This window comes from Schistocerca americana, chromosome 7, assembly GCF_021461395.2.
Source record: "Schistocerca americana isolate TAMUIC-IGC-003095 chromosome 7, iqSchAmer2.1, whole genome shotgun sequence".
NCBI lineage: Eukaryota > Metazoa > Arthropoda > Insecta > Orthoptera > Acrididae > Schistocerca > Schistocerca americana.
In genome coordinates this window covers 368,156,698-368,177,710 of record NC_060125.1, presented here as the reverse complement: position 1 = coordinate 368,177,710, position 21,013 = coordinate 368,156,698, and the positions used below count along the sequence as shown (strand labels likewise).

General features: G+C 41.1%; 1 protein-coding gene across 1 annotated transcript in view; it reads left to right on the top strand.

Moving 5' to 3' along the window:
- The window catches only part of LOC124622942 (ankyrin repeat and SAM domain-containing protein 1A-like), a 579,621-nt gene that overhangs the window by 210,642 nt on the left and 347,966 nt on the right, over positions 1-21,013 (top strand). The window contains exon 3 of the mRNA XM_047148732.1: positions 10,752-10,908. Within this exon, the coding sequence (XP_047004688.1) occupies positions 10,752-10,908 (157 nt within the window). The remainder of the gene's footprint in view (positions 1-10,751; positions 10,909-21,013) is intronic.

The window sequence follows — 21,013 nt, the reverse complement described above, 5'->3', positions numbered from 1 at the left end:
TTGATAGTGGAAGCGACACTGAAGAAAAATCGAGACACGTCAGTTGGATTTGTCTACCTGCAACAAGCGTTCGACTGTGTAGAATGGTGCAAGACGTTCGAAATTCTGAGAAAGATAGGGGTAAGCTTTAGGGGTAGGGAAAGACGAGTATTAATACAATATGTACAAGAACCAAGAGGAAATAATAAGACTGCAAGACCAAGAACGAAGTGCTGGGATTAAAAACGGTATAAGACAGGGATGTAGTCTTCAATTTATACATCAAAGAAGCAGTGCAAGAAATAAGACAGATACAATAGTGAAGTTGAAATTCACTGTCAAAGGATATCAACGACAAGATTCGCTGATGACATTGCTCTCTTCGTTGAAAGTGAAGAAGAATTACAGGATCTGCGGAATGGAATGAACAGTCTGTTGAGTACAGAATACAGATTGGGAGTACATCGAAGAAAGACGAAAGTAAAGAGAAGTAGCAGAAATGGGGCCATCGAGAAACTTTTCAGAACTGGGCATCACGAAGTAGACGAAGTTAAGGAATTCTGCTACCTAGGCAGCAAAATAACCCGTGATGGACGGAACAAGGATGACGTAAAGAATGGATTAGCACTGGCAGAAAGGGCATTCCTGACAAAGACAAGTATACTAGTATCAAACATAAGTCTTAACTTGAGGAAAAATTTCTGAAAAACGTACGTGTGCTGCACAGCATTGTATGATAGTGAGACTTGAATTGTGGGAAAATCGGAACAGAGGAGAATCGAAGCATTTGAGATGTGGTGCTACAGAAGAATGTTGAAAATTATATGTACTGTTAAGGTAAGAAATGATGAGGTTCTCCTGAGAATTGGCGAGAAAAGGAATACGTCGAGAACACGGACAAGAAGAAGGGAGAGCATGGTTGGACAACCGTTAAGATATAAAGGAATAACTTCCATGGTACTAGAGCGAGCCGTAGAGGGTAAGAACTGTAGAGGAAGAGAGAGGTTGAAGTACATGCGGCAACTAATTGAGGAAGTAGGTTGCAGTCGATACTGTGAGGTGAGAAGGATGGCACAGGGTATGAATCCGTGGCGGGACGCATCAAACCAGTCAGGAGACTGATGACACAAAAAAAGCCACTCGAAAAAAATATTTGTATTGTCGTTTGTTATCTGACTTCAGACTTGAAATATTCTCGAAAGTCTTGGAGTCCTCGGGACCGATATCCTGCCATTACCAGTGTTGATAACAGGCAAAAATCGTGGAGGTTCTATGTTCCCGGGATGGCTGAGCTGACTATATACACAATGAAGTTTGTATGGAACCCTCAGAGCGCGAGTTCTACCTGCGCTGGCGAATTTTTTGTAATCTTAAAATAGTAACAGAATTAATTTTCCAGTGGTATCAGTGTTTACTTGCACTCAGGTTCAAAAGGAACGGGGCCCAAACGCCTGTTCGACCGGCCAGATTCCCAAGAATTCGTTGTAAAAGGCCACGGCAGGTTGGTTCCCTTGCCCCTTTCTTCCAAGTCGAGTTTTTGCTCTGAATCTAATGGTATCACTGTCGGCGGAACATTATTCATTAATACCCGTTCCTTCCTTCTCCAACGAGAAATAGTCCCGAAGTAGTGTGTTTTTACTCGCAAAAGTAGGCGCCAACACTAAATCAGTATCCCGGGTTCGATTCCCGGCGGGGTCAGGGATTTTCTCTGCCTCGTGATGACTGGGTGTTGTGTGATGTCCTTAGGTTAGTTAGGTTTAAGTCGTTCTAAGTTCTAGGGGACTGATGACCATAGATGTTAAGTCCCATAGTGCTCAGAGCCGAGCCACTAAATCAGTATGTTCGTTTTGAATGCTTTTGTGACGGTTGTCGATGAATGCGCCATAAAATATATTCGGCAGTCAGTTTCTCTGCATTAATAAACTTTTATTGGGCTTATATTCGCATGTGTTATGCCATTAATAGCGTATTTCCTGCTGAGGATTTTTAATGGTTTTAATGGAATAGTGTACCTGCGATCTCCGTTTCTCGATAGTGCAGTAAGTGCAAATACTTGCTCTCACTTCTGTAGGACAAGCAGGATGTCGTACAAGGAAAGAAACTTACTTCAACGCTCTGTTTACGAATAATGTTTGAAATTGTTACCGAATGACAAGTGGCATTATGGCGAATAATATATTATTTCTCCTCTGGTAATACCTCTCACGAGGATGCGCAGAAGGTTAACGAAACCATACTGTTACGTTGTAAACAGACGGAACGTAATTGATAATAATCAACTGAAGAAAACGAATTTAACGTACTATTCGCGTTTCACCTTTATTATTTGTAGGCAATGGATTTTTATGTGCTGAAGATTCTTAAAATATTTTATTTTTTATGCAGGAAAAATATAAAAAATACGCATGAAAAATGCGAAAATATTTTGTTTCATTATTACAAAACTGTAAACACCTGTGTTTAAAAATCACCGACAAATAATGCTCAAGCATTGACGGATTGAAACAATTCGCTTTTGCGGTGAACAAAAAAACTTTCTCCAATTTTTCCAACACAGACCGTTATCGCTTGTCTCGAAACAACGCACGAGAGTGGGAGGAGGACCTTCCAATCTCACGTGGTGATAGTCTTCCACATTTCATCAAAAGAATGTCAATGGCACAAACATTTTCAGTTTTGCGAACTTCCACTTCCAAAACCTTGGCAATTTAACACCTGATGTGAACTCCACTATTTTTTTTTTCGAACACACTTGTCAATTTTTGTTCAATAGGTTGCGCTTTTGGACCTTTGAGTGAATTAATTTTTTATCAGTGTTATGCCCTTCATTTACTGCCTCAATTAACAAGCTGGTTGATGTTTCTAATTCTTTGATACTGGGAAAGAAGAAACTCAAAATTGCAGATATGTAAGACAATTCATTTTTTAGTAAAGTGTCGTTAAGCCCTGAAGAATTTCAATTGAAGAAGCGTCATCCTTACTAAGTTCATCAATCACCAATTTAAAATTTTCGGAATTGCGTGCGTAATATATTACTTCTTTCAACCGTGTCCCGCAACGAGTAACAGTGGTAGTAAGTGGAAGTGGAAGATAAATCTTTCGCTCTGACCAAATCATTTCTTGTTGGCGTTTCCACGTCATCTTCTCGCCATTTGAAATTAATTTGTCCAATTTGCGATACAATATACGCCTGCGCTCACGTGCTCTGTGTAAAACAGGCCAGCCGTTGTGGCCGTGCGGTTCTAGGCGCTTAAGTCTGGAACCGCGTGACCGCTACGGTCGCAGGTTCGAATCCTGCATCGGGCATGGATGTGTGTGATGTCCTTAGGTTAGTTAGGTTTAAGTAGTTCTGAGTTCTAGGGGACTGATGACCTCAGATGTTAAGTCCCATAGTGCTCAGAGCCATTTTTGTGTAAAACATGTACTATACATGTTACATGTATCACGTGTGGGACGCATACAGAAAGGCCTGCGGCCGCCTTCTTCATATATGAAACACCATCCGTCGCTAGGAGTAAAACACTATCAAATTTCACCCCATTCGGCCATAACAACTGCAGAGATTCATTGAATAAAGGAGCGATTCTAATATTATTCGATGCCGATACTTCTTTATATGCAAATAGAAAATACGAGGGCAACAATCAAACACTGTTGTGTACATTGCATCAGCCGTCCATATCGTAAAGAACAGATTCCCCTTTCAAATAGCAATACGTCTACGAATAATCTTCTTTCAAATCGCGGTCTCATAATATGACAGTGCACGGGATTTTTTGTTAAACTAAAAAATTATAACAAAGAAAATGACATTATGCGTTTTTAGCAAAATAAGTTAGAATATTTATTTATGTAAAACATTGAAAAATGTGTGTTTTTATGTGAAACAGTATTCCGTATACGATTGAAATGCGCTGCGGCTGGGAATTTCTTTCTTAATTACAGTTTTTATCTGTAAGAAAAAAGAAAAGTGTTTACTTAGAAACCCGTTTCTTAATTATTTGAAAGGCATCACAGTGCCGTTAAACATATACGTACGTGTTCATACGATTTCATTTTACGTGTTGGACACTGTAAATTGAGGTTATAAGTAGTTTTGCCATGTACTGATTTTCTATGACGTAATTACAGTTTCAATTTCGACTTACGTAATTCGTTGACGCCGCTTTTCACGTATTGTTGTTCCGGTATTAGGGGTTCATGTGCTTACTGCCATTCGAAATTTCATTTGCACAGTACTAGTAAATGAACAGCCCATTTTACTTCACCTTATGTTTTGAATGTTGTTGCCAGCTGTTGAATGTCATCGCCAGCTATCGAATTTGTTTTTGTGATCCCAGTGATCTGTGGGTACGTGCATTTGTATTTTTTTTAGTATGTGTGGTTTAGCCGGCCGGGGTGGCCGAGCGGTTCTAGGCGCTACAGTCTGGAACCGCGTGACCGCTACGGTCGCAGGTTCGAATCCTGCCACGGGCATCGATGTGTGTGATGTCCTTAGGTTAGTTAGGTTTAAGTAGTTCTAAGTTGTAGGGGACTGATGACCTCAGAAGTTAAGTCCCATAGTGCTCAGAGCCATTTGAACCATTTTTTTGTGTGGTTTAGTATGTATGTATTTATTTTGGATACCGTTTGTCTGCCTTCCTTATTTTATTAGGTATAGCAGAGAGTTTGTGTTGATGTGTGTCTGGTTATCACCTGTTCGTCGTTTATGATCTGTTTGTTCTCTGCAGTGGGTTTCTGGGTGTGTAGTTTTCCTGCATTGCGATAAGGCATTTGTTATGGTTGTATATCCCCATGATTTTCGCGTCTTATTCTAAGTTGGTAGGATGATGGTTATTTGCTCCTATGTTGTCAAGCCTACTTACAGGTTTTCTGCCAATACTGAACTTCTAATGAAGTATGTTCATAGCAAAAGCCAGAATCCAAATTAGTCTCTGAATTGGCTCATATAGAAATCATACTCAAAAAACACATTTTCATCTGCTACAATGGCCATAATTGCAGCTTATGCTACAGGTCTTGAATTTAATGATTGGAACGTAGGGAGGATGAAGGTATTTGAGAGGATGGGCTTTAAGATAGGAAATTTCACGGAAGACAGCTTGAGAAAAATAGATGTACAGTTCCTCTCTGCAATTCAAAAGTCCGCTGAAGACATGACAAAGGAAAGACTGCAGAAAATAAGAAAACAGAACAGAAGCCTTGAAGGTACAGACAATCCTGAGTACAAACCTAGGGCCTTCTGAAGAGCTGACTTACGAATAAACGTTAGGTTGAACTTTAAAGTCCATTTACTGAAAAATTGTGTTTTTTAAAGTATATGTTTCTTTTTCTCAGAGACTGTGAAGGCTAGAATTATTAAATATGGTACACATTTTTCTATAAAATCATTAAATTTGGAAATTTGTGTAAGCTGGAATTTTGCATGAATTTTATTTGTACTTACAGAATTATAGTTAAAAATAGTAAATTTTCCTATTCGATATATTTTTAAAAAAACCTCATGTGTGATGCTTCCAATATGCAGAGAGATTAAACAGTGAAAACATTGTAGAAATTTCTTGGAACTTTCTGAGAAAAAGCGACATATGTTGATTTTTGAAAATAAAATTTTTGAATTCCCTCAAATGTTAGAGATATAGCCCAAGAAACATTGCAGTAAATGTGTTAATTCCATGTAAAACTTGGTGCAAAATTTCATTGCCGTACCTTCAAAATTGTGGATTAGGTGCATCTTTCAAATAGTGTGTATTTTTTATGAACTTCTCCCCTAAAGCAGTGAAGGACAATCGGCCGAAAAATCGCAGTAGTAGTTAAAGAGTTCAGTTTTGTAAACTGAAGGAGAACTTCACAAGCTTAACTTCGGAACGAAAATAGCACTTAATATATGAACCCATAGCAACTGCGGTACCAATACATGGCATGAATACTTGTCTGTAACCAGCTGTATCTCTGTAATAATAAAAGTTGTACACGTGTCACATGGAATGTTTCATTCAAATAGACTGTACCGCCACCTCATAAAATAATTACATCTCTCTTGAAACGCACTGTATTAATTTATTCATTAATGAAAGTTGTGATAGGTAATGTTGTTCTTTTTTTTCTTTTTAGAAGTATTAGCTCAGTTCAAGGAATCGATACTGGTTAAAAGGAAACACATTTTTTTGCGGACATGTGTCCGTAATTCATGAACACTTATGCTCAATGACTTCTCACCTTCTATAATAAAAAGCTAGTAAAGAAGTACATTTTGAGAAAAACGTAAAGAATTTATTGGTGATTCTCCTTGCTCCATTGCTAATTTCTTGTCAGAAGCAAGTGGTGTATGTATTGTCAAGTATATCACAAAACATGAACAGTGTCTACTGACTTTGGTACAGCTTTAATGTAGTAGTGCGATCTGTGTAAGTAAACCTTGTGATCTCTCTTTAGTTTGTCGGTACCTGGATTCACAAGCGTAGGAAGTGTCTGTTGCATGTTACCAGGTATACATTCGAATATTGGTCATAAGCTTTTCAATTAATGCGTAAATGAAAGAAACCAGACAAACTTAATCAAATTTAATTTTTATATAGATAATAATAATAATAATAATAATAATTTCGTGTGGCTCAAATGTCTTTGTGTTTGGCGCCACTTGGGAGACTGGGGTACCACTGACATACCGCAGCATCCAACCTCGGAAGGGGGACGTACACTTTAACGTGGAATCTGAACCACATATTGTTTCTGACGCCTTCTCACGTCGTTAAGAGGTGAAGGGTAAGTTAACCAAGACTTGGTCCGACCGAGTTTCGATCCCGCACCTTTCGGTTTCCAAGAATGCTCTTTACTGCTACACCACCAGGCCCGACATCTATGTAGATACTTCCTCTATGGGTTTGACTAGTGACTTACGAGAGTCAAAATATGTGACCTAAATGGTCGCATCTTTGGCTTGCATTGACTTAGAAAAGTAAATTTTTTGCACTGCCAAGGGACCGCAGACCTTAGTATTTGACATAAATTTGAACTTGGACCTCTACCCGTCACTGTTAAAAAGGGATCTTGACAAACGGACTGATAGACAACAAAGCGATCCCATATGGATTCCGTTTTTAGCGATTGAGATACGGAACCCTAAAAATCAAAATATGAAGTCAGAGTATGATCCTTGTTAACAAGTAAAAGATGTATGTATACATCAATAATTCGGTTAATATTTTCCCCAGGCCTAAGAATATGAGTTAATATGACACTAATGTGTTAATTATAATCCCATGTATTATCACATACATATTGTAAGGTGGCAGAATAAATGGTCAGTTTCGCACCTTACATAAGAGTTTTATACATCGTAACGAGAAGGTGAATATGATACGTAACTTACTGCGGCGGTAATGAGCAGATTTGCCTACAAGTATGTAATACAAGAGGGATGACACTCAATCGACGGTATTAACACACCGCTCCTATATAATGGATGTCAATGAGCATAAGGTGAAACAAGTAGTGAGAGGAAACGTTTTGTGTGGAAGCAAGCGCTGGCGGAAGCAGAGGCCGCACCACGGAAGACACCACGAAAAGCTCCTAGGGGGTGTTCCATGGCGAGAGTCAGCGACCGGACAGGTGGCGCATATTGAAGAGCAAGTAACGGGCCACCAGAAGTAGGACAGAAAGAAGCTTTAGAAAACTACGTTTCGGAATTCCAAATGGATACGAACAAAACCAGTGACGCAGTTGATCACGTGAACAGCGAATGGTACACATGTGATTGTACACATGTAACTTTTAGGCGTCTGGAGAGGGGACAAAACGTCCGATTAGCGGAAACGAACTAGGAAAGAGTAAAGTGCCGAGATTTCGACGCAGTTCAATGGTCGGGCCCTTGCGATTGGCAGAGAGAGTTTCCACAAAATAAGAGGAACGCTCCTATTGGTCGAAAAAAAGTCGTGATGTGGAGAACGAAAGAGCCCATGTGGGGAAACAAATAGGATACGAGAAAGACAAGAGCGAAATTTTTCGTGGACTCTTCTCTTAACTGGCGTCAAGTGCAGAATGGAGCGCATAAGGTCTAGACGACACACAGCAGAAATTTGAGTGAACACTGCGTTCACTGCAGCTAACATTAAGCTAGAAATTAGCTGTAGCATCGTTGAGCTCCAACTGTGGAGGAACGAACCATCCAGTTAGTTAATTGTCCTTGCGAGAACTGAGAGGGCATTTTAATATGCATGCTGGTCCAACCATGCGCGTGCATATCGACATATTCCAAGACTAGGGATGAGTACCTGTTTTTGGACAACATGGTTGTGGACATGAAGCAGCAATTAGTATGATTAATCAAGTATTCAAAAACAGTCTTAATCGCATTTATTATTATTATACCGCTAACCGGTTTCAACCCGACGCAGGGGTCATCTTCTGGGCGTTTACACCATTGGTCGACTGCTGGTGTAAACGCGCAGAAGATGACCCCTACGTCGGGTTGAAACCGGTTGGCGGTATAATAATAATAAATGCGATTAAGACTGTTTTTGAATAATTGATGAGTACATGTTGCCTCGTATAAAGAGAAACATAGGGAGAGTGTCTCCCGATAAAATCAGCAAAGCCTTAATTAGTTTTATAGAAATTTCAGAGGGCGAGAGCAGCCATGCAGACTACAGCTGATCGCAGCTAAGGTAAATACCGCGAGCATAGGCGTAAACTTGTTGGTTCACCAGCTTGCGTGCACTGTAAGCTCGAGCGACCTTGGGCAATCTTTCGCTCAACTTGTCACAAAACTAACGATCCCCCGTATACTTGATTGTCATCCTAAATAGTACCGAACTATGAACCGGAATCGGATGATTTATCGTAGTACTGGACACCATCATGAAGTAGTCGTAAGAATAATTTTGTAAAGAAACTTAAAGTTTACGATTGTTGTATTTAGGATTATTTCACTTTCAGAGGACGAGATGGGTTCATTTGACAACTGTCGTAACATTGTCACCTTGTAAACTGTGTAAATGCGTGTATTTCTGTGATAAGATTGGAACATTAAACCAAAATTATTTACAGCTTACACAGTTTTTGTTCTGACCCGAAAACCTTACAATATAAAAGTATGTCAGAAAAACTCATAGAAAATCTATAAGTTCAGTAAATTTATGTAGCAGCTTTGTATGTGTTTCTCATTTATTTTCTTTTTCCATCGCCATCTGTAAGTTCTAAATTTCTCGTTCAGATCATGCTCTCCTAAATGACGTAACTTTCTCTCTCACTTTTACTTTCATCGCTGTTGTGATTTCCTGAAGTGATATTTATCATTGGGTTCATTTCCAGTAGAACTTGTGTTTAACTCAGTTTGTACAATGACTTTTGGTCGTGAAAAAGGTTGTTTATAAATGCCTCCAGAGTTTCAGAAGGGGGCCGCACGGAAACTAGAAGACTAGGGAGAAATGACACACATCATTGGATAGAGTATCTCTCCAAGTTTCAATTCGTAATGCACGCCATGGCGTAGTTGCATGGAGGGTAGACACGTCAGAACATACAGGGTGTTACAAAAAGGTATGGCCAAACTTTCAGGAAACATTCCTCACACACAAAGAAAGAAAATATGTTATGTGGACATGTGTCCCGAAACGCTTACTTTCCATGTTAGAGCTCATTTTATTACTTCTCTTCAAATCACATTAATCATGGAATGGAAACACACAGCAACAGAACGTACCAGCGTGACTTCAAACACTTTGTTACAGGAAATGTTCAAAATGTCCTCCGTTAGCGAGGATACATCCATCCACCCTCCGTCGCATGGAATCCCTGATGCGCTGATGCAGCCCTGGAGAATGGCGTATTGTATCACAGCCGTCCACAACACAAGCACGAAGAATCTGCACTTTTGGCACCGGGGTTGCGTAGACAAGAGCTTTCAAATGCCCCCATAAATGAAAGTCAAGAGGGTTGAGGTCAGGAGAGCGTGGAGGCCATGGAATTGGTCCGCCTCTACCAATCCATCGGTCACCGAATCTGTTGTTGAGAAGCGTACGAACACTTCGACTGAAATGTGCAGGAGCTCCATCGTGCATGAACCACATGTTGTGTCTTACTTGTAAAGGCACATGTTCTAGCAGCGCAGGTAGAGTATCCCGTATGAAATCTTGATAATGTGCTCCATTGAGCGTGGGTGGAAGAAACTAAAGTGAGCTCTAACATGGAAATTAAGCGTTTCCGGACTCATGTCCACATAACATCTTTTCTTTGTTTGTGTGTGAGGAATGTTTCCTGAAAGTTTGGCCGTACCTTTTTGTAACACCCTGTATAGGCAACCGCTGCGTACTGTGGCATCGAAATATTTCGCACCTGCAGGTAGCAATCCAATAACCAGTTTTCCAAAAGTGAGTCTGATCACAAACGGTGTCCGTATTGAACACCTGAAATATGGGTTAAGAACTTTGAGAGATGCACTATCCACTGAAATGTCTATTTTCTGTATGCCTTGCAATTCTCTTGCAGAAATGCTTTGAGACCGTAGAGATGCTTATGAATAATCCTGTATTTCTTTCCATTTCTTTGCATTTTCGGGATTTGCAAACGTCATCCCCAACAGTCCTTTCTTCATTTAACAATTTGCAAATTCACCGATCTCACAAAAAAAAAAAAAAACAACCTTTGTGACTCTTTAAACAGTGAGCACGGAGTCGGGATGTAGATCTAAATACCCCCACAGTGTGTTTCTTTCGAATAGGAAGATGCCTGAAGTGTGTGTCTACAGGTGGAGACGTGTTCACCTGTTGCAGAGAGGTGGTGCAGCTGCTGCTGGCGCACGAGGCGTCGACCAACATCGTGGACGGCAAGGGCTCGTCGCCGCTGCACCTGGCCGCGTGGGCGGGCAACGTGGACATCGTGCGGCTGCTGCTCTGCCACGGACCCTCCGTGCCCAACGTTAACCTCACCGTGAGTACCGCCCGCTGTCGCCAGGCCAACTGCACTTGTACGACGGGGCCCGCACGCATCTTCACTTACGATGCCAGCTAGTACTGGAACACCGTGTTTGGGTAGTGGAGAAACAGAAACTTGTGAGGTGACTCGAACTTCGTATTTCACGGAGTCGGGCTCCGGATAAGGATTCGCTCTTTTTCGTGCAGCTGACATCTCCACTCATGAACTTCTCAAGAACAGTTTTGCACATCCGTATCTGCGAACGTGTGAGGGTTTCGATTCAAGGGAAACAGCAAATGAAATAAAAAGCTATATTTTAAAAAAAGGACAATAATTACTTGAGGCAGCACAGCAGCCCAGGAATAGATTTTATACCGGCAGAGCTTAACCACTGTTAGCGCGGGAAAATCAGAAAAATAGTAACTTTCCACTAAAATATAATTATGTTGGTGTTGCTCCATACCGTGCATTGTAATAAGCTTGGATCGTCCTTAGCATAATGTCCACAGGTTGAGACGTTGATCCTCAAGCACGTCCACTCTTTAACAGCTGCCCCGGGCCTATAGTGTATGAGGAGGCTTCCTGCGAGTATACATTGCAAGCCTCAACTGATGTCAACTATGCTTAAAAAAGAATGGTCCAATCCGATATGTCGGAACCCCCCCCCCCCCCCCCCCCCCAAGAAAAAAATGTTTTGTACAGGAAGAATACGCAGAAAAAAAACAGTAAAAATTTTCGTTTCTAAGATACACTACAAGTATTTTAAAAAATGTTGAAAATTGCCAAATTCATAGCTCGCTAGGCGGCTGGAGTAATGTATGCCCCTACCGTAGCTGTGGCATACAGGACATGCGCAACACAGAAAACGCGTATCCTTCATTGACGACACATCGATAAACAGATAACACGGTCGTAATTTGTCAAGCGAATTTCCGTTTCCATTGATATTTTCACTGTTGTTCGCAGTTAGTATTCACTCGAATTTGTATCTCGTCTAATATCATAATAATTAGCTGTTGATTCTGCGGTATCGCTTAAGTGTTAAGAGTGGATGTGAAACTGAATTAATTTTTTTTTCCCTTCCGGATATCCTTGCGAACAGCATCTGTCATGGTGCAACTTCCAGAGTTTCACAGTAATGTGGGATCCAATGAATGTTTTCAACCTCGCAAAGATAAAGTATCCAGAACAAAAAATGGTTCAAATGACTCTGAGCACTATGGGACTTAGAAGTTAAGGACATCACACACATCCATGCCCGAGGCAGGATTCGAACCTGCGACCGTAGCGGTCGCGCGGTTCCAGACTGTAGCGTCTAGAACCGCTCGGCCATCCCGGCCGGCTATATCCAGAACATGGTGTGCAATTCAAATCAGCTACATCTTCTGAAGACGTACATGTGTGTTACTTCTTATTAATTTTTTCGATATTCGTTTGAATGATGTCGACATTTTGTTAGAAATCACAGAAACATTATATGAAGACAAAATTGTTAAGGCTTTCGTGGCCACTTGTTGACAAACTGCCTATTGGCTTCTGTCGCGGGTTCTTCGGCCGACGTTCATCTAATGATTTTTCTGACGTTTCGCCAGCGCGAGTGGCTGGCATTGTCAAAGCTTCACCCTCCATTGCCGAGTTCACCACCGGCAGTGGAGGGTGAAGCTTTGACAATGCCAGCCACTCGTGCTGGCGAAACGTCAGAAAAATCATTAGATGAACGTCGGCCGAAGAACCCGAGACAGAAGCCGATAGGCATTATATGAAGAGGAAACAACTCTGACGATTCCGTGAATTGTGGTTCGAGCAACGATTGTTGTAGTAATCAAAGCACAGAGCAAAAATATAATAGCTTTCTAGCCCACAGAACACATGCAGAGTAATAGCTTTCAGTGAAAAAGAAAGGCCTGTAAATTTTTTGATTAAACAAAGGTGGAGAATACGCTTAAAGTTACATTGCCTGCAAAGCCGGTTTCGTTTCGCAATATCTGAAGAGGAATTGTATAAATATAAGAAAGATTTACACGCAGTACTAAATACGGAAATGAAACTCACTGAACTGTAAAAAAAAACTGTTCAAAGGATTTAGAGCTGCTGGAGTCAGTGCCCCGTCAGCGAGAACGACCTCCAAGACTAGAGACCTTCTGAATTGCAAGTAATATGGACTTTACTGATTTCCAGAATTCTTGGACCTGCTTAAATACAGTCTGAAAATTAAACGGAAAAGGAAGTCGCAAAGTTACGGAGCAGACAACGCTTTTGTATCAAAATGGAGGTAACCTCTGCATTACTACTATTTACAGTGTGAAGACATCCAGGATCTTCAACGGAATAGCGTGCGACAGTGTTGTTTCTGTACTTTTGTAAACTCAGACACCACATCATAATGTGCATTCATGGACAAGAATAGATTCCCATGGACAACATGATAGAGTGGAGAATGAAATGTTGCTGATGCCTCGGATTGGTGGGGCGGCACGGCTTTGTGATGCACAAGTTGGGAAAGTCTTGGCGCCTGGCGCTTGTTCTCAGACCGCGGGTGGAATTACTGCCTCAGCACGTCAGCGTGGCTCCGACATAATGGCCCTGAATTTTGCAGATTTTTGCCATCGTTTGTGCTTTATAAATTACTTAAATAGTGAATGTGAAAAGTACTTCGCTTCCGCCAATCGATGGGCCTCTATGCAGGCGAGCCATTGTTGGTATCTGTTCGCCAGAGGAAATTAAACTTATTATATAAAATGGTTGACTTTTTAATTAAATGACAGTCTGGTACATGATTTCAATCAGTGAACTCGGACATTTGCAAGCACTCGAATTTGTAATTGGTATTGCAAAATTAATTTCAATCAACTCTTTCTCTTTGAGCTGGGAACTAGACTGGACCGCGGTTGCGGCTTCGCCGCTTGCGTTTTGTGCCTCCGAAAAGTCTCCACGGTACGCATGCACAACATATGCAGTGGTATCTCGTTCTCCACATTCTTGTATGATAATAGATGATAGACAAATCTTGCACTCACTGGCAAAGAATACCCGACGTCGTTGAAACGTGTTCCACTCCACGTGTTACCTTGCCAACCTCCTCCGTGAACCATCCTGTTGGAGGGCGTGTACTTTTTATCGCAGTGGAAGCCCGAAGACGAAATTGTTACTAAGAAGATGTTTACGCACTCTGTGAGACCACATAGCCGCCCTAGCTGTCTCCAAAGCGGCAGCGCGCAATTCTGTTGCATTGTGTTGAAGATAGCTACGAGGTAGTCAACATCATCTAGTGTTTTGACCACAGCGACCACAAGAAGGCAGATATTCCATTTTTTGTGTCACGAAAGTGGTTGAATGTTCGAAGGCGTGGCTGCGGTGTACTCAAAACGCAGGAAATTTACCATACTGACAGCCCTTCGTACCACAGAAGTCGTACAGCCGAACAGGGGGACTGTTCCTACCCGTCATCATCGATTTCGTCCAAATTTTTTGTTTTTGGGGGCATTAGTCAGAGATGAAAGTGATAAAAGTGGCAACACGGCCAAGCGTGTAGAAAAAGTAGCATTCTAAAGTGGATTGGGTGAGACACGAGTCATTTATATTGGCGCAGTCTCCAGGCAGTTGTTGGCTTAGCGGACTGAATTCAGAACGATTATCTGAGGTCATGGAGTCGAGTCCCTATGAGGAAACTGTTTTATTTTTAGTTTTTACGTTACTTATACTCCAAATACACGTAAATAATGCTCAGTATATTGTACTGTATTAAGTAATATTTTCGTAAAGGGTGTGAAAAGGGAAGTTTCGAATTACAAATAAATTTCCCGGAAGAGGTTGTTAGGCGTACACGAGAACTTCGTGTATAAAATTAGATTCCTTTATTATTTTACAGTTGATGATCTACACGTACTGAAGTGATATTCATCGTAAAAGCAGGGGAACCTATTGCTCGCGCGCAGCTGCCGAGGGCTGCTCGAAGGCCAATGTAAAACTAACGCGATACGAAGTCCTGTACGCTTTAATTACAGGCTGTTCTCGGAAAGTTATTTGCAGAGTTCTCGTGGACACTTCAGCACAATCCTTTCTTGGAAATTAATTGCAATCCCAAATTTTCTTTTGCGTTTCATTTCATGACTCTTACGAAAATTATTTCGGTTTATTTGAAGTTTAAATAACGTAAAAATTGAAAATAAAAGCCTTTTCCCGTAGGGAGTCGAACTCACGACTCTCGTATTACTGTTCTGTACACTTTCCACTGCGCCAAGAACTGCTTTGAATCTACGTTAACATAAATGCCTCTGGCCTCGGCTGACCCGCGCCGAGAATGCTGTTGCTTCTAAACGATAAGGCTTCTGGAGCTCCCACGTCTACGACTTTCATTTCTGGCCAAGTCCTGCATACACCATAAATTTGTGCGAAATTGATGTTGGTGGTTAGGCGCGGTCCCTTTGTAATCTTGAAATGGCCCACAGAGTCGTCTTGACAGGACATTTATGAGGCATAAACGATAATTAATTTGGTAATGGAGTAAAGTGTGAGTGGTAAAAACTGTTGATGGTGACCAAGGCTTGACTACGTTAACAAGGTTGAACAGTATATAGCTCGTAGTAGCTATGCAGAAACGAAGGCAGTTGCACTGGATTGACTAGCATGTAGAATTAAAGTCCACAACAAATACAGCTGGTAGACTGTTCTAAATATCCGTGTATTATTTCGGGCTATTCTTTTAGTATAGAGTAGTTTTCATAAACGTTAGCCGACTTGTAATTGTGTTTTTGGAGATACTGAATCTCGTAAAGAAATAATTGGTTTGGTCTGACTGACGATTTGTTAAGCATCTAAAAATGCATAATTGGTATAGTGAGATTCTGCAGGCGAGCTGCTGATGTCTTTTATATGGGTCGTCTCAAACCTTTTGGGTGAAATCGAAGCAGGTGATAGTGGATTCGTAACCGATTATATTGGGATAGGGAACCAGTTGTCAGAAGTGCAAATTTATTGTGTTATGGACATACACAGTGTAGGCCGCATACACAGAGTACAACGTAGCTTATGACAATTGTTCAAAGCGACGACCGCCAGCCTCAATGCATGTGTCGCAACGGCGCATGCAGTTCTGCCGCACACGTCTCGGGTGTCTATTGTACAATGGAACAAACAACGAGTAATAAACAGCCGCAACAGGCATTTCTGGAGTGAGGACAATCCCCACAACACCCACATCGGTGGCCACCAGCAATGGTTCTCTCTCAGCGTATGGGCGGGCATTGTCCAAGGTCACCTAGTAGGACCTATTTGCCCCCCCCCCCCCCCCCACTCCCTCCCTCCTTTGCCCGGACCAATTTACGTGGTGTTCGTGTGAGATGTGCTGCCATAGTTCTTGGAGACTTTACTCCTTGTTGTCTGCGAAATGATGCGGTTTCAACGCAACAGTGCACCAGCCCCCCGCATTGTTAATGTCCGTGAGCACATAAACAACACGTATCCTCATCGTTGAATTGAAAGAGGATATCCTGTCCTATGGCCAGCGGGGTCGCTCTGGCCTTTTTTCTCTGGGGTTACGTCAAGGCGTTGGCGTATAAAATATCCATAGTAACGGATGGAGACCTGCTTGCCAGGATCCAAGCTGCCCGTCTCCTGGTACAACAGACACCGTGCGCCATTGCCACGCATCCGTTGAGACTGGCAGTCGTCAGTTTGAACAGTTGCTGTGAGTTACGTTTTTATTGGGCATATTCTGTGTTTGTGCATTTCTGACCATTGGTTCCCTATCTCAATATAATTGGTTGTGGACGTATTGTCACCTGTTCCAATTTGACTCAAAATGTTTGTAACACAGCTCCCGCTTCCTTCTTACATGGTATTCCAGTGTCAGTAGAATTTCAAACAGGTTGTGTATTCATGCTGTATTTTTCAACTGCGGTGTTTAATTGAAGTGCCGTCGAGGTAAGCGCCGATAATTTGTAAAAAGTGTTGTATAGCTTAATTATCACATATTAGCAGCGAAAAGACTTCCGAAGATACTAATGACGGTTCATTTGTTGGGCGATTATGCTCGCTTCCCTCCCTCCCTCCGTGACAAAACGCTACAGCAACACGAATGAAAGAAAAGTAATACTGAGAGAGAGAGAGAGAGAGAGAGAGAGAGAGAGAGAGCTAGGCTTATGAAAGAGAGTGATTGCCTTATACCTAAGGGTATAATGACGGTTCATGTAAAGATCTTATTTATCCATTGTACTCGCTTTTGAGTCCGTAGGTAGTTGCTCTCTCGATCTTTCGTGATTGGAATAGAGACTACCAAATTTTTTGCATAGTTAATGAATCATTTTGCTTCCGTAGTTGGGCAGAAGTTTCGTTTAATCGCCTCGGTACGGTTTTTGTTGACATTGTAGCATGCAGCGCGTTCTTACTGCATTTTATGCTATACCATTGTTCTGTATTCATGTTGCCATTGGTCGTTGTAAGCTATATTATATTCGTTTGTTTGTGGGGCATTATAAACTGTACAGTGTAACGTAATGGTCCTTTTCTGCTCAGGCTTTCTTTGCGAATTTCATAATGTGGTTAACAATTAGCATGGTGATGCCTGCTGTGCAATTTCTGCAACGATAAAAAGGAAAAAAAAAGTCAACCTAAATTCCATTTGTGTGGAAACGGTACAGTTAACTAGCTAGCAAGCAATACACTTCGGTTTCATTCTTTCTGGTAATGATTCTTTTTTATTTGTCTGTTTCCTGAAAGGACTTGTTTTTGTTTGATGTTGTTACTCTGATCTGTTGTTTGCGTTGCGGCAGGGGCACGCGTACAACAGCTTTCATTTCATACAGCCGCTGTTTACCTGATTGTGTGAAATGTTTAGCAACGTGAATCAGGGTAGTTTGGAATTTGAGCGCAATGTACATACCCCGCCGTTAAATGCATCACAGCAGAATGCGGAGAGTAGTTTTTAGTGAGGTATTGCTTGCTAAACGAAGGAATTAGAATTTAAATGGAGACAGACTAGCTGAACTCTGCCACGATGGTTAGTCTGGACCTCTGTTCCATCTAACATGCGTTGACGGTGTGAAGGTCATAATATACTGTGAACGTGTACGTTCTAGAGCAGGTGTGTCCAACCCGGGGCGCGCATGCTGCTCAAAGCAAGTACCAATGCGACCCAAGAAGTGAGCAACCATCAAGCGATCGGTAAATAAAACGTTCCATAAAATTCCGTTTTTATAAAGTTACGATAAATTGAATATTTTCTGTTTCAAACTCTGGCAACACGATGCTAATCTCTCATTCGTCCACCCGTTTATTTATTTTTTATTTTTAAATTTGCTCATATCTTATTGTTAATGTTAGCTGTATTATGTACGGCCCAAAAATGCTCGTCTTCTTCCAGTGTGGCCCAGGGGAGCTAAAATGTTGGGCTTTCCTTTTAGTCATGTGAACTGCTACGCACCAAACTTCAGTTTAGGCACTGTAGCCAGTGGACCAATTGAAATGTCTAACAACTTCTATGCCGTTGGTTATGTGCTTTCGTAATCACGTTTCTTCGTACAGTATTATTTCTTTTTACGTTGTGCCAGTCTTTTCATTTATCACGCATAACTTTTCTCTCCACTGTTGCTTCAAAAGCTAAGTTAACTGTTCCTGTCTAAGAATGTATACCATTACCATCTACTCATTTTTCTGATGAGTGATTTTACTAGAAATATGTTCTTCTTTTTACCTCTTCATTTCGTATTTTAGTCACCTCCTTATTGATAACAAACTTCTGGACCATCGCATATTAAAATCCTTGAAATTTACTCTTTTCTACTTATGTGCAGTTTAGGTTCGCTACCACTATCTTAAACTCCAAACGTATTGTTGCAGAAACTTTTACTCTGCTCCACATCGACATTTATTTATTTACTAGCTGACCCGTGCGGACAATTCGCACTCTGTGCTTATGTCACCAATAGGTAACATAGTAATGGGGAAATAAGGGAACCGCGCGGGATTAGCCGAGCGGTCAAGGCGCTCCAGTCATTGGCAGTGCGGCTGGTCCTAGCGGAGGTTAGAGTCCTCCCTCGGGCATGGGTGTGTGTGTTTTTCCTTAGGATAATTTAGGTTAAGCAATGTGTAAGCTTAAGGACTGATGACCTTAGCAGGTAAGTCCCATAAGATTTCACACACATTTGAACATTTTTTAAATAAGGAAATGCAAGTATTTGTTAATGAAACGTATTATATTTTGAATATGGTAACATATATTAGTCTCATTGTAAAAAAATCGATATCATTATGTACAGTATATTTAACTGAAAAACATATAGAAGCAGATATTGTTTTTGTCGGATCAATTTATTTTTTTAAAATTCTGTACCTTAGAAAACTTCTTCGAAAACATCGTTAACAGTTGTAATGTGGTCGTCGTTTGCTTTTTGGCTGTATGTGTGTTTAGAACAAACAGAAATGTCACTGCTTTTGCCAACTCGTGAAAAAGTCGCGTATAACTGTCCATGCGAAGAAACAGGTTCTGGTAAATACAGTCCTACCCTTTGAACCATCTGACCTTGTGCTTTATTAATGGTCAGAGCGAAGGCTACTTTTATTGGGTACTGTTTCGTTGTCATTTGGAATGGCGTGGTTGAATCAGAAGGTATTGCCGGGTAAGGGCACAGTTTTCACGGAGTTCAAAAATTCTATGAGGTACAATTGAAAGTTGTTTACTTGTTCAAGTTGGTCAGAATCAGAAATGAGGTAAAGCTTTGCCTCTGCAGGTAACAAATGGAAGTGACATATTCGTTAATTTTTGTACGTTCAACCATAAATTTTTGGGCATAGGATCGCCGCTGGACGGATCTGCAAAACATTTTGTTCATAGATTTCTGTGGCACTGAATGTAATGGTAATAAAACTGTCGTAACTACGATAACAATGTTTAGGAATTTTGATGTCCTCATTGAAATAATCTGTTTCAATTTGTGTATCAACATTATCCTGTTTAAGTAACTTTACGGGGGAAATGGGATCACTATTTGCCCTCATATTTTGAGTTCACTTGACAAATTGTAACATGGAACCATAAGGATGATTGTTTGACTGTAGTTTTCGACAATGGCACTTATATTTGCATGTCCAACCGTAAGTAATACTTAATGGAAAGCGCTGCCAACAGAATAATTTAGCCTCAACAACGGATATTATTATTCATGATGTCCCTTAAAAATTTATAGACAGCTACTAGCTCGTCTTTGGGAACAACTGAAATCTCATCCCAAATGATATCAGAATCTCAGGAAAGCCGTGCGTCCTTATGTGACTGCGAATAGATAAGACGTATGTATTCAAGATGGGTACAGGTAGTCTGAAAGTTAAATGTGGCATAAGCCCCCCTGGTAGGAGCTTCGCAGCAATGTCTATCCATGCAGCTGTTCAAACAAACGTGTTTTCACCTCGTAAACTGTAACACTTGTAGACAAATGGTTCACCGGAGCCTCTGGGCCCGTCAGTGAAGTAAAAACTGGAAATCTGATTTCTCACTGAATGTAAGACTTCCTCAGTTATTGCGTTCTGTTCTTTATTTAGCTTCTCGCTAGCTGTCTTGCCGTGCTTACGTTCTTCTTCTACTTTGTACGCGCGACAGGTTGACTTTTTGGCAAGATTAGGCATGACATTTAAAAACATTCTCACATTCCAGCGGTGTGAGATTGTGGGCTTCGGTTGGCGCGTGCTGTCTCTGAAAATCTTGTGAAAGTGTGTCGTGAAATGTTGTCCACAACTCAGGTATATTGGCAGAAGAATGGAACATCAGATGAAAAGCTATAATGCATTCAAAATAAGGTTTTTTAACAAAAACAATAACTTTAAACTACAGAATCCGCCAAAAAATGTATACTCACTTTAAGGAACGAAAAGTATTACTTATGTGTTTATTTTACATGTAATAATTGATCACACATGTTGTACAACCTTCAGTTTAGCACATGGTTGCTTTAAATGTTCAAAATGTTCACCGTTGGCGGCTTTACGCATAACAGAACGACGAGCGGTCGCCGGAACTACGTCAGTCAGTGTTAGAGTGGAGATCGCCGCACATGTCGCTGTAATCTCCTGGCGAAGTTCTTCCAGCATGTGTGGTTTACTACGTCGATCGACGTTATCTTTCACGGTT